Below are 14108 nucleotides of genomic sequence, written 5' to 3'. Positions count from 1 at the left end.
TCAAAGAGATGTTTGTATCCTGTGAAGAGAGAATTTGCTCAGACAGCACAGGGTTGTGCTTTAGAACCAGAGGTCTGCTGACTTCACATTTGCACTGATTTCAATGGGAGCTGGATTGGCCACTAGTATAGAAATGGATTTCTCCAAAACTATGAGACTCAGAGAGAACAATGGAGCAACAAGGAGCATGGACGCCCATTCACTGCTTCCTAAACACATTCATTTTCATATTGGACACTTCCGATGCTGACAGCCCATTGAAGGTTCTCTCACTGGTTTGTTCCATTTTTCTTTATCTAAAGGCCTGATTCAGCGTAGACTGAATTCAGTGGGCATCTTTACATTGATCTCCAGGGCATTGGATCAAACTCATGAACAGCAACCAAGCCTTGTCTAAACACAGAAGTTGCACCAGTTCGACTAAAATTGGTTTTAAAACTGATTTAGTTAAACAAATGCAAACCCCTGTGTGAAGTCTTGGTTTTATTGGTTTAATTTGTGCCTGTAAATTTACCAACACAAACTAAACTGCTATAAACCAGGTTGAAACCAGAATAGTGTCCATGCTGGGGTTTGCACCAATCTCTTTAATCAGTGTAAAATCACATCTTTAGCTAAATCAGTGCAACCTTGTGTGTAGACCAGGCAAAGGTGTGGTTGCCTTAAATTGTTTGGCAAGACGGATTGTCACAGGGCAGCTGGTACCTTTAAGTGAAGCATGCCCAGCTCTCCTGCACCAGAACAGGTGTCCCTAATTTGGCCAATAAAGGGGGTGAGGCAGCACCTGGGGCCATAAAGGATCAGGGAGAATTGGAAGTCAGAAGAGCAGCAAGAGGGGTTTGTTGTTTGATCTTCCCAAGCTAGAGAGAGCTTGAGTCAGAGGGCTGAAGGCAGAAAAGGGCGTTATCTGCTAACTCCCAAGCTGGAGAGCCACGGACCAGAGAGGGCTGAACAGGGGAGCAGAAGAGGAGCTTTCCTGCTGATGTCTCCATGCTGCAGAGTGGGAGCCAGAGGGCTGAAGGCAGGAGATCAGCAGAGGGGGTAGCCTGCTGGCTTCCAAGTAGGGTTGCCAGCATTCTAATTGCAGAAAACCAAACACCCTTGCCCTTCCTCTTCTCCAAGGCCCCCCTCCTGCTCACTCCATCCCCCCTCCCCCTGTCATTCGCTCTCCCCCACCCTTGCTCACTCGCTCAGTTTCAGCAGGCTGGGGCAGGGGATTTGTGGTGCAGGAGGGGGTGAGGACTCCGGATGGGAGTGTGGGCTCTGGGGTGGGGCCAGGGATGAGGGGTTTGGGGTGCAGGAGGGGATGGGGAGTGGGGCCCAGAGGTTCGGAGTGTGGGAGGGGGTTCCAGGATGGGGAAGGGGATTGGTGTGTGGGAGGGGGTATGGGCTCCGGGAGTGGACTTGGGGGTGCAGGTGCTGGGGTGGGGTCAGAAATGAGGGATTAAGGATGCAGGAGGGGGCTCTGGGCTGGAGTGCAGGGGTGTGAGGGCTCCGAGCTGGGGGTGCAGACCCTGGAGTGGGGCTGGGGATGATGGGGTTGGGGTGCAGGAAGTGGCTCGGGGCTGGGGCAGGGGGGTGGAGTGCGGGAGGGAGTACGGGCTCCAGTTTGGATGTGGGAGGGGGTTCTGAGCTGGGGCAGGGGGTTAGGGCGCGGGAGAGGGGTCAAGATGTGGGTTCCGGGCAGCACTGACCTCAGGTGGCTCCTAGGAGCTGGAGGGATGGCCAGGGTCTCCGCATGCTGCCCCCGCAGCTCCCATTGGCTGTGGTTCCCCCCTGGCCTCCCCTCTACCTAGGAGCCAGAGGGACATGCTGGCTGCTTCCTGGGAGCCAGGCACGGAGCCTGCCAGGCACGGAGCCTGCCTGCCCCGCTGGAAGGGCTGGGGTTGCTGCCTGGCAGAAGGATAGGAGAGGACTGAAGAAGAGCCCAGATGTGGTGGAAGATGCTGCAGTATGGTATGTGTCATGTTGATGAACTAGAAGTTGTGGGATCTTAATTACTATATGCACTAAGGGGCGATACATGGACCATGTTTTGGGACTTTTGTATAGATACATGCACTGTGTTTTTCTGATAAACCAGCTCCAGGAGGGGTATTATTGAGCTAAGAGAGCCTTTTGTGGAGTGCTTAGGGGCCCGAAAGGGGAAGTGGGATACTAACCCTGGCATTAGAGCACCCAGCCGCAAGGGGGCACTCAGGGATAAGGGGGATTCATTCACAGGGATATTTTGACTTTGCTGTCAGTGCAACCTATAATGTGCTAGAGAAAATGAACACTCGGTCCAAAGTACCAGGACCCTTCTCAATGGGAACAACTCATCCTGTGGCAGGAGAGCAAGATGCTGAAAGATGGAAATAAATAGCCACAAACTGCCCATCTCTATCCATATTCACCCAGTCCCTTCCATGTTTCTGTCAGAAAGTGGCATGTTTCTATCAGTGCAGTTTGTAAGATTCCAATGCAGCAGAATTACATGTTGGGCCATGCACTCTAATCCCCAGAAAGGCATGCATTGTCCTTCTCGAATGGAGCATTACGGATAAGAGCCTATGCATCTGTGATCACTCTAGCACACAGCAAGGACTTTAAAATTCCTTGCTGTATTATTTGCCTTTGTTGTTCATATGCATGCACATATGCATGCGTTCGACTCAGATGCAGGAGGGAACAGTACACCATGCCCAAGGCAAAATGGAGGTCAATGGTAGATAACACAATGATGGGATCCAGCATTGAGACTGCTGGAGCCACATGTTCATATGTGATAGGTGAGGTGCAGGTTGTAGCTTGCACAGCCAGCCAGGACAAATCCTCTGTTTCAATATAATCAGCCAAGAAATGATTACACATTAGACCCATGGGACATTGTCATTAAACGAAGGTGTCTAGTCATCAGATTTGCATGGACTTATCCAACCCTTCTCCCCAAATACCTTCATCCCCAAACTTCCCCCATAAAAAGCCCAGGCATTTATACAGTGAAGTAAATCTTGCCCTCAGTTCCAAGTACATTTTACCTGCAAGAGTGAGCTACATTTCAAAACTTTGACTCTTCACTTGTGAAATGCAAAAGTTGGGAAAACAAGACAATAATCACTTCTGATGCCATCTTACAATTCCAAGGAAAGTGTCAATGCGCAATCTGTGCAAATCATTCTATGGCAACTGATTGCAAAGGGATAAAACACTTCTAGCAGGTTAAACTATGTGGCGGTAATATCCAGTTCTTTAGGATGACTGCCATGAAGACTAGTCATCTCTGCACAGCTTGTAAAAGGAATAGGGTTAGCGGGCTGTAGCTGTGAACTCATTAGATCACACTGGATCTTTTTAGAATAATATAGTATTTGAGAGCTGAGAAACAGAGATCACTGCAAGAAAAAAATCTCTACCGTCGATGATGAGAGAATGGTGTATGTGCTCTAAGGGAACCAAACTCTTCTGCTTTAAAATGGGACCAAGCAGTGGAATTACACCTACCACCAATGCTGCAGCGACAAGAGTTCTAAAGGTTTTGGCTATGGTCAACCCCTGGGATTACTGGGGTGTTTTTTTGTCTGAACAGTTGAGCTGATTTATGAGACATTCCATTAAATTTTATTGCACCAATGCTTTTTCTTTCGTTCTTTTGAAGTGGAAAATACCATTTTTGCAGCAAATGCAAGTCAAAACTCTTAATGGAGCATAAAAATCCCAAAGGTCATGCTTTTATAGCTTTAAAATGGAGGCCAATGCATTGCTTGATGCTCTTAAAATACATACAGTTAATGGCATGTTTATGGTAAAAAAATGATATAATCCCAGATCCTTCATTTCATCCTCAGGTACACTGGATCTTTTAAAAACAATTCTGCTGGTTCTAAGAGTATCTCATTTCAGATTCACCAAGTGAGGGAACTAGACAGAGACTCCCTCGTAAGGGGACCATTATAATACATGATCATTTTATGGTCATTGTGGGTATTATTTTCCATAGAATGTGTGTGATTTATAACATTTATTTGTATGGCAAGTAGAATATTTATTCAAGACTCTGTGTGTACAAGAAATTCTTAGCCAAACAAGAGATGGTGTCACTTACATGCGAGAGCTTTCATAAATGAGAATGTCAATATTTAAAAACTCTTATTACTCTCCAATTGCCAATTGGAATATCCAATGTAGTCTTGAAAGGAGAGCTAGAAAATGGTTTCTGGTGTATTCTGATTGGTGCATGCTACTTTTCTTTTAATAATATATTTTTATTTTGCAGGAATGAGGTCAAAGTTCACGTGAATAATTTTCCCATCTGCATATTAATGTGGTTTTTTTTTTTTTAGTGATCTGAAATTTAGATGAACTTGGGCAAAATAAAATATCTGCCCAGTCTATCTGTGAATGCTTAATTTCCAACCACTTGACAATGTTTTTCCAGAATTGAGGAAAGGAAAAGCATTTTAACTATGATGGTCATTTTAACCATTATTTCAGGGAAAAGTTATTATGGGAACAGGCCACAGAATAGAATGGTCACAAGGAAAAGCTAATAAAGAATTCTAAGCAGAATGAGCATTATTTTCCTTCCTCTGGTTAATACAGATTGTCCTATTTTCTCTCTTTGTCTTTGCAGCAATCTAGCTCTGGGGATTTGAGGACTCTAAGAAAAGGGTTATCCCCGTACCACTCTGAGTCACAGCTGTCATCACTGCCGCAGTATCAGGATGCCATGCAAAATGTAAGAGCCATTTAGCTACCTGGTGTATTTATACAAACAAGAATCTTAAATTTCTGAGAAGAGAGAGAGCCTGAGCTCAGGCATGAATGCAGATATCTGGCAGGTTGATAGGTCGTCCCTTCAGAACCAAATTCTACCCTGAAATCAGTGGTGTGAAACAGAATAAAATCTGGCCGTTTATCACAAGATTTATTCAATTTTACAGGTTGCAGATTTCCAGAGACACAGGAAAGTCTGGAAACATTGATCTTAACCCATGAAATGTTGAGTTCAGGATTTTTCTAATTGAGGTTTCTCAGATAACTCAGAAACCTGTCACTAAGTGCCTATCTGAAAACAAAGGGGGTCCAATCGAATCTGATGCTTCTTTTCTTAAACTCTTATGGTCCATGTCAAAAAATCTGACGTTGGATAAGACAAAAGACGTTGCCGGGTTTCTAACAATTAGTAGTCAGGATCTGTTGTGCTCAAGTTCTTGGTGCTTTCTGTTTACCCTATGCTGCTTCTGTACAGCAAGTAAGTTTATGTAACAAGATGGCCCTGCTCTGCTTCCTCTAAAATGATAAAGGAGGTGAAAAGTCTTGAGTTTGCTAAACAATATGCTGTTATCTTCCTGGTTCCTCCTTTCAGTCCACAACACCCACTAATTATTGTGCAAAATGTAGCTGATGAGAACATACCAAACCATCCTTTATGCTCATCTTCCAAAAAGATGGAGGCACCTCTGAATGTTATACTTGTTCAATTATATCGCGGTGAGGATTACTCAGCACGGGTAGCCCCGGTGGTGTCCAGACACATGCTGGCTGTAAAGTGATGTGAAATTGATCCAGGGTCTGATTCGGACATTGTGCTGATCATAGCTTTGAGTGCTCATTACTTTTCAGGATTCATACATTCCAAGTCCACAAGGGACCATTGTAAGCATCTAGTTTGACCTCCTGTATAACACAGGCCATAGAACGTCTCCAAAAATAATTCCTAGAGCATAACCTTTAGAAAAACATCAAGTCTTGATTTGAAAATTGTCAGTGATGGAGAATCCACCATGACTCTTGGTTAATTGTTCCAGTAGTTGATTACCTTCACTGTTAAAATTTTATGTCTTATTTCCAAGCTGAATTTGACTAGCTTCAATTTCCAGACAGTGGATTGTGTTATATATCTTTCTCTGTTAGACTGAAGAGCCTATTATTAAATATTTGTTTCCCATGTAGGTTCTTATAGACTATAACCAAGTCATCTCTTAATCTTCTCTTTGTTAAGCTAAATAGAGTGAGCTCCCTGAGTCTGTTGCTACAAGGCAGGTTTTCTAATCCTTTAATCGTTCGTGTGGCTCTTCTCTGAATCCTCTCCAATGTATCGACATCCTTCTTCAGTTGTTGACACCAGAACCGCACACAGTATTCCATCAGTGGTCTCACCATTGCAAAATACAGAGGTAAAATACCCTCTAGTCCCACTCAAGATTCTCCAGTCTATGCATCCAAGGATGCTATGGGAGTTGGAGTTTGGGAGGCAGGAGTCTGGGGAGTCTCCTAGATTTTTTTATGGACACTGTTAAGTGGTATGGATTTTCTATTATATATTCTGTCTATTCCTGCATAGGGAGGCTGGGATGGGGATTTTAAAAAAATATATATATCTAAATCAGTTTAAAAAGAATAAATAATAACTACTCCAGGTACTGGCTTGCTGTATAATAAGGTGGCTGAGGCACAGGTCTGGGAGTCAGGAAATCTGGGTTCTCTTCAAGACACTCTCTCCTGTGTGAATTTGTGCAAGTTATTTCACCTCTCTGTGCCTCCATTTCCTCAGCTATAAAAGAGGAGAAATAATTACCAACGCCATGGAGGTGTTTTTAAGGCTTAATTCTTTGCTTAAGGAGCTTTTGACGGACTATGTTACATAAGTGCAAGGCATTATTATTTAATTTTTGGAATGCTATTTCATTTGTTAAGGGATTGCTCAAGAGTTCATCTGTTATGGTCAGATGTCTTCTCCAGAATTAATCTAATAATGAATTAGGATTGTGAGATGTAATTTGAGTTGCCCATACGTGGTAACTCCTCATGTCTGTCTTTTTTTTAAATTGATAGTATAAATATGCTTAATCGTTGTGTTCCTTTAATACTCTGCTGAACAAACGTTTGCCTCTTAGGGATGGGGCAGAAGATATCATGGCATTTAAGCAATTCAGTTTCTAACGGTGTGAAATCTCACTTGCAGGTTTTTGGTGTATGAGCTTTCACTGAGTCAGGTGTTTGTACCAAAGCTAAAGATAAACTCTAGGGGCGAGGTGCTGCACAGAACTCACAATCCAAGGGGATGGAGAGCTAAGATGGCTTTTGCTCCTCAGCACTGTCCTAGTTTACACAGCTCTGGGAGTCTGTCTAAGTTACAGCAGCCTCCTGCAACTCCCCTAGGGATGCAGCACTTCCCAGAATCTCTGCAGCACTGCATGCTATGGCCCCACCCCAACACAACCCTCCCACCTAAAGCTCCACTCCAGGCACGTCCTCAATGGCCTTCTTCCACAGTATCTGTACTAGGAGAATCCTCCATTGGCAGAACCCAGGGCTTTGGAGTAACTTTACACCACCCTGGCCCTTTTATCCAGAGTAAAGGGGCCAGAGCAGGGAGAAGGTTCTCAGTCTAGAGATTTTGAAGTATGCTAAATAGCTCTTGTAATGGGTCAGCATAATAGTTTATTCCTGTAAATAAAACCCGATCTGTGACAATAATGCTTAACATGGGTAGACTATCTCTGCTGGGCTGACAAATTATAGCAGGCAAAGTGCCATTGTATTATTGTTGGGATTGGAGAATAGGAAACTTTAAGGATCCTATTTAAATTGGTGGAAGCAGGAAGCTACTTTTTGGTGTTGTTTCTTTGGGGAGATTGAGAAAAGGCCCTGTAAAACTAATATGCCACTACAAGAGAGGCCCATGCTTATAACTATCAACCCCCAATGTATGGCTTTGAACCTTTAGACCACACTTGGGTCAGGTTTTCAAGTTTTTCTTCAGAACCATAAGGCTAGAAACATCCTTTTTTTTTTTTCTTTTTTTTTAAAGTAAGTGGAGATTCTCACATCCACATGAGTCCAGCAGCTGGGGTTTTAAGAAAAACACAATTTTTTCTGATACTAATAATAAAAACGCAAGAGTTGGCAACACTGGGAAATCTTCTAATTGTAAGCCGGAGGCAGGAGAGAAGTGGTGGTGCTTTTCCAAGCTCTGCTCATCAAAGAAGCTGTGCCTACTCTCAGCAGATTGTGCAGCTGTTCAGAATGACTATGGTCTCTGTGCGCCGTTGGGCTCCTTGCAGAGGGTGGGGCAAGGAGGGGAAGAGTAAGTGGTGCTCTCCAGGATGCCAACCACTGTGGCACCAAGATGAGACCTCACTCATTTTTGCGACCAGATTGTGACCTTCCCTTTCCTTTCTTACCTGGGGACAAAAGAATTAACAATATTACATTGAAATTATAATCACTGGGCATCTGAGTTCACACCTCACTGAGATGAATGGGGCAGTCCACACCCCTCAGAGCTGTTGTTCTATGCCCTTTGCAGACTCATCTCTGTTTCAGGTTCATTTAGTTCCCATTTTGTTAAGGTTTTCTTTGCAGCCATAACAGCTAGGCTTGCTTTTTATTAAAATGAAAGCTGAGATCCTGGAGACCAAGAGAGTAGTTTTAGAAAAGTGCCGGTACGGCATACAGAGCATGTATTGGCTGTTTCTGAGCCTGCAATATAAGATTCTGGATGCAGTTCTCACCTTTTAAATAAGAGAACACTGCTTCAGAGCTCTGTAGCATGAGTGCACAGCACTCAAGCATCCAGGCCTCTTTCATATTGCTTTTTACAAATGAATACCTAAAAGAAGAAGAGGTAACTTAATACCAGTCTAGACTCACATTCCTACAAATTCAGGTGTCTTTACTCCAGCAACTTCAAAGCCCAATTTAGAGGGGCCAGTTATTGGGGTTTGCTATGTTTTTTACAGCCTTCTCAGAGGTATCATCTTGCTATTCAGAGCAAATGCTACAGTAATAAAAAGGACTCATCCCTCCGTAATGGGGTACACTCACCTCTCATGAGCACCCGTTGGCCAAGTGTGTGTGCGCCTGCACTCTTTCTCTCAGATTGTCCCTGCTCTGGGATAGAGCAGTGCCCCAGGGCTCCCTCCCTGGAGACAATGTCTTCACCCTCTTGGGCTTCCTGGCTACAGCTCTCCAGCTGGGCCACTATAGTTCAGTTTCCTCTCTGGGGTGCCTTAGTGTCTAGGGCACTTCCCCATGGCCCCGCACCATCTTCACCCTTACCTCAGGGCCTTCTCTTAATGGAGTCCCAGCAACCAGCTCAACGCTCCTTCTCGCTCTCCCCAACTTCTGGCAGTGCTGCCCTGTCCAGGGTTCTGTAGTTCCATCAGCCAGCCACACTTTTACAGCTCCAGCAAGGAACTGAACTCCTGCTGGCCCTGAAGCTCTTCTTATACTAGGCTTCTGGACCCTGATTGGCTGTGGGACACAGCCACTTGAGGCAGCTTAGAGGACCCTCTCCGCTGCCCTTTATTGGGGTGGGGTGTGGCAGGGCCATGCAGCCTCCAGAAGGGGGTCTCAGAGGGTCTGGTATACCCCGTCACACCCCCTTTCTGTAATTTTGATTGTGTTGAATCTGGGAAAGTATAAAATATTAGGAAAATATATCAGTTTGTAGAGGTTCTTTCAGAATTAGAATAAAATTCCTAAATCACTGTAATTATTTTGAGCTTTTCTAGCAATCTGGCAATAAAATAAAATGTGTTGGTGTATCTGTGTGAGTATACATGTATATTCTGCAGTAATAGTAATGGGGGACTTTAACTACCCAGACATCTGTTGGAAAAATAATATGGCAAAAAACAAAATTTCCAGTAACTTCTTGGAGTGTATTGTGGGCAACTTTTTGTTCCAGGAAATGGAGAATGTAACCAGGGAGACAGTTGTTTTATTCTTGATTCTGACTAACAGGAAGGAATTAGTAGTGAATCTGAAGGTGGAAAGCAATTCGGATGAAAGTGATCATGAAATGTTAGTTGTCATGATTCTAAGGAAAAGGAAGGAGTGAGGGCAGCCAAATAAGAACAATGGACTTAAAAAAAGCAGATTTTAACAAACTCAGAGAACTGGCTGGTAAGTTCCCATGGGAAGAAAATCTAAGGGAAAAAGGATTTTTGGAGAACTAGCAACTTCTCAAGGAGACAATATTAAAGGTACAACTGCAAAATGCGAAGGAAAGATAGGAAGACTAGTACGAGGCAAATATGACTCCATCAGGAAATCTTTAATGACCTGAAAATCAGAAAGGAATCCTACAAAAATTTGGAAACGTGGACAAATTGCTAATGAGGAGTACAAAAGAATAGCACAATCATGTAGGGACAAAATCAGAAAGACTAAGGCACAAAAAGAGTTACACCTAGCAAGGGATGTAAAAGGCATTAAGAAGAGGTTCTTTAAATACATAAGAAGCAAGAGAAAGATGAAGGAAAGTGTAGATCCTCTACTTAGTGGGGAAGGAGAGCTAATAACTGTGGACATCAAGAAGCTGAGGTGTTCAATGGCTATTTTGTTTCAGTCTTTACTGAAAAAGGTAATGGTGACCAGATACTCAACACAAGTAATATTAACCACACGAGGGAAGGAATGCAAGCCCAAATAGGAAAATAACAGGTTAGAGAATATTTAGATAATTTAGATGTATTCAAGGCTGCAGGGTCTGATGAAATTCATCCTAAGGTAATTAGGAAACTAGCTGAAGCTAGTTGAATCTTGGAACCATTAACAATTAATGGTTATTTTTGGGACACTGATAGCCATATATTTTGTCTTCCCTCTGTTGATAAACAAACCACCTTGTTTTGCTGTGTCTGCCAAAAGCTGGGTCTTTTCTTCCATTAAGTGATGTGTTGAACTAAACAGGACACGTCATCAGCAAAAATGAGGTCATTCAATTGTGTTTTATCATTGGCATTAACCTATAGATCCTTGATTATTCTAATTATTTAGTTGGTATTCCATAATATGCCCTAATTCTCTAAAGACCGTCTCTGGGTACAGTGTCAAAAGCCTTCTGGAAATCTACAAAATTTATCACAAGAAGTGCTTGCCACCTCACACTTTGTTCTATAATGCCAGTATAGTCTGCACATGATCTGAGTGGTCTAAAACCTGCTTGTTTCTGTCTAAGTTATAGATCTATTTGTTTCTTGATATGTTCCAGGATGATGATGTACATGATTTTCACAGGCACTGAGAGTAATGTGCTTCCTCTCCAGTTATTGCAGTTGGTAAGGTCACCCTTCTTTCGCAATTTTACTATAAGGGCTCTCTTCCACTGGGTTAGGTTCTTTTAGTCATTCCATATTCTATCCAGACTTTCCATGTGGTTTTGGCAGGCTGTTTCATCACTTGCTTTAACCATTTCTCCAGCTGCTTTCCCATTTTTCAGTTTACTGATGGCTGTTCTAACTTCTTCCATTGCAATATCTCCTTAATCAATATGAAGCTCTAGTGCTAGGTCTTCATCACATATTTCTAGTAGGTCACTTGGGCTTGGTCTATTTAAAACAACCTAAAAATGTACCACCCATCTTTCCCTTTTTTCTCTTCCGTACTAAGAGTCTTTCCATTTGCACCTTTTAATAGGGCCTGTAGTGGTGCTAAAGTTCCTGTTAGATCTTTGATTGTCTTACATAAGGTTGTAAGGTCACCTTTTTGGCTAGCATCTTAAGCCTCTTGACATTTTCTATCAGTATATGCCCTTTTATCTCTTGTAGCATTCCTCCGTTTCATCTCTCTTTGTAGAACTCTGTATTCTTCTTGCCAATTGCTTGTCTCTTCACATGTCTTAGCATTCATGAGTTTTTGCATTATACTTCTCTTTTCCACTGCTGCCCAAGTAGCATTGCTAATCCATTCTTCCCTTTTAGATTTCATTGTTATTTAAACTACCTTTGCATTTTCTAGATAGCACCCTTTGACGTTTTCCCACAGAGTATCAATGTCTTGGTTCTCTTTGGTTAATTCTATTAGAACACTGAATCTGTTCTTCAATTCAAGCTGAAAAGCACTTTTTGTCTTTAGGTGTTTTAATTGTGTGCTGTTTATGTACGGTCTTCTTTTAATCTTCAACATCCTCTTTAACTTGATCTTCAAGTTCACGATATAACAGTTATGGTCACTGCCCACATTTGCTCCCCTATGCATGAACATCTGCCAAAGAGCTGTGCAAGGTTCTTGAAATGCAGAAGTGATCTGTCTGGTTCTTGGTAGCACCATCTGGGGAGTTCCATGTCACTTCATGGATTTCTTTATGAGGAAATATTGTTCCACCTATCACTAGGTTGTTCACACTGCCAATTTCTATTGATCATTCACTATTTTGATTGATGTCCAAACCGCTGTCACACTTGCCCATAACTTAATCTAACCCATCATTGTTATTTCCAACTTTTTCATTTAAAACCACCTCTAGTCACTACGATATTATGTGTTGGGACCTTGGCTATCACATCCTGTAACAAATCATAAAAAGCATTTTTTTTTCTTCATCTGGCTTTTTTGTTGGTTGGTGCATAGCATTGTATGACTATTAGTCTGAAGAATCTAGTCTGAAACCAAGCTTCAATAATTCTTTCATTGCCTGATTCCTGCCCTGCCTCATTCAACATTAGGATTGCTATGCCAGCTTCAGTCTACCCTCCTGGAATGGCAATGATCTTATTTGTTTCTCTATATAGTGTAATTTGTTTGAACCTGTCCATTTACACTCCCTGATTCCACGGACATCAAGAGGGAATCTATCCATTTCTTTAATTACTTGGGCAGCTTTAATAGCTTCGTACATTGTTCTCACATTCCAAAATCTGATTTTCATTATTGATCTGGTCTTGAGCAAGAGACTTCTCAGCACATGGGCTTTCTTTACAGTTTTGACCAACGTCTGTCATATTCGTCGCATGAAGTTGATCACTTGTTTGAGCCTGCTGCACACAGATATGGCTCCTGGTGTTCATTTCTGTAGTAAGTTTGTTTTTGTCTGACGAGGTTACCAGCCCCATGCAAACCTTAGGTCCACGGCTCCTTATTCATTATTTGGAGCGGTCCACATATTTACATTTCCCCCATCTTCCACTTGAGCAATACGCTTGGTAGCTCTGGATGCTCCAAAGACCAAATGAGACATTGCATAATTATTAATGTATAATTTTATTGATTGCATGATTATTTTGTAACAAATCACATTTGCACTGATTTAACTCTGTCCATGGAAAAATGGTATAATGTTGCTGCCAATAGTATTCAGAATTTTTTTTGCAAGCTATATCGCTTAGTTGTTTGACTGAAACAGCTCTGAATTTAGCATGCTAATACCAGTTTGTAAGATTTTTGAAAGACCATGGTGCCTCTTTGGTGCTGTGAGATTCTAAGGCGGGGTCCTGTTTTTTAGACAGTGTAGATTGAACTCAGGTCTGTTATACCAGTCTAAATCCAAACCACAGTGGAGTTACTTGGGTTTATATTGTTGTAACCAAGAGGAGAAGTTGGACCAGTGAGTTGAGTGCTTTGCGGCGTTCCAGGAGAGTGGAACTCTGTGCGGCATTAATGCTGTTCAGTTAGGTAGATACCAAACATTGCTATTCTATGGGAGAACTAGTTGCAAAAGGATGTCCATGCTTTCCCTCACCCTCCTCTGTGCGGTCCCATCAGAGTTCCTTGTCCTTGTCACACCGATTCAGACATGTGACAGGGAGCAGTGTGGGACATGGCTGCAGGGAGAGGGATCCTCTTCCATTGGATAGACGGGATACTTAAGACTGTATGGCAATGAAGCAGTTAAACTGTTTTTTATTAATCAAATGGGATATATAAGCCCTTTTTGTTGCTTAAGTAGATTTCACTAAACTGCCCTGAAGATACAGTTTATCTGACTAGTCTGTGTCTGAGCTATATAGATGGGCTCTGCCTGGCTCCTGGACAGACCCAATGGTTAATTCATGGATTTCAATATTTACATGGCCAGCTGCTCAGTATGATTAATGGGAGGCAAATTAAATAATGCTGAAGGAGATTAGCATCTGGAATAAAGTCCCTCTGAATCTGAGATGGAAGATGCATCTTGTTTTCACTTGCTAATACCAAGGACCAGTGGCTCACTTCCTTCAGTAACAGCAGTGAAGAGATTAGCGGCATACAGTAATAGTCTTCTATTCAAGATGTAAACTCTCTTTCCATAGCATCTGCCCATACTTCCCTCTGTGGGATCCGTGTTCTCGTGTTTGTATCCTGTGGCAGGCATGATGCTTTGCACAGCTGGAAAGGAGCATAACATGACTTAGGTTAGT

The 14108-nt window shown here is 42.6% G+C and overlaps 1 protein-coding gene across 3 annotated transcripts in view; it reads left to right on the top strand.

Annotated features, from left to right (window-relative positions):
- Window positions 1–14108, top strand: part of CCDC85C (coiled-coil domain containing 85C) — a 141585-nt gene that overhangs the window by 111335 nt on the left and 16142 nt on the right. For 2 of the 3 annotated variants that reach the window (XM_042858697.2, XM_042858696.2), the window contains one exon: window positions 4613–4717. The exons of the other annotated variant lie outside the window; for it this stretch is intronic. In XM_042858697.2, coding sequence (XP_042714631.1) covers window positions 4613–4717 — 105 coding nt within the window. The remainder of the gene's footprint in view (window positions 1–4612; window positions 4718–14108) is intronic. 3 annotated transcript variants of the gene reach the window in all.

This window comes from Chrysemys picta, chromosome 4, assembly GCF_011386835.1.
Source record: "Chrysemys picta bellii isolate R12L10 chromosome 4, ASM1138683v2, whole genome shotgun sequence".
Taxonomy (NCBI): Eukaryota; Metazoa; Chordata; order Testudines; family Emydidae; genus Chrysemys; species Chrysemys picta.
This window is presented reverse-complemented; position numbering and strand designations above follow the sequence as displayed.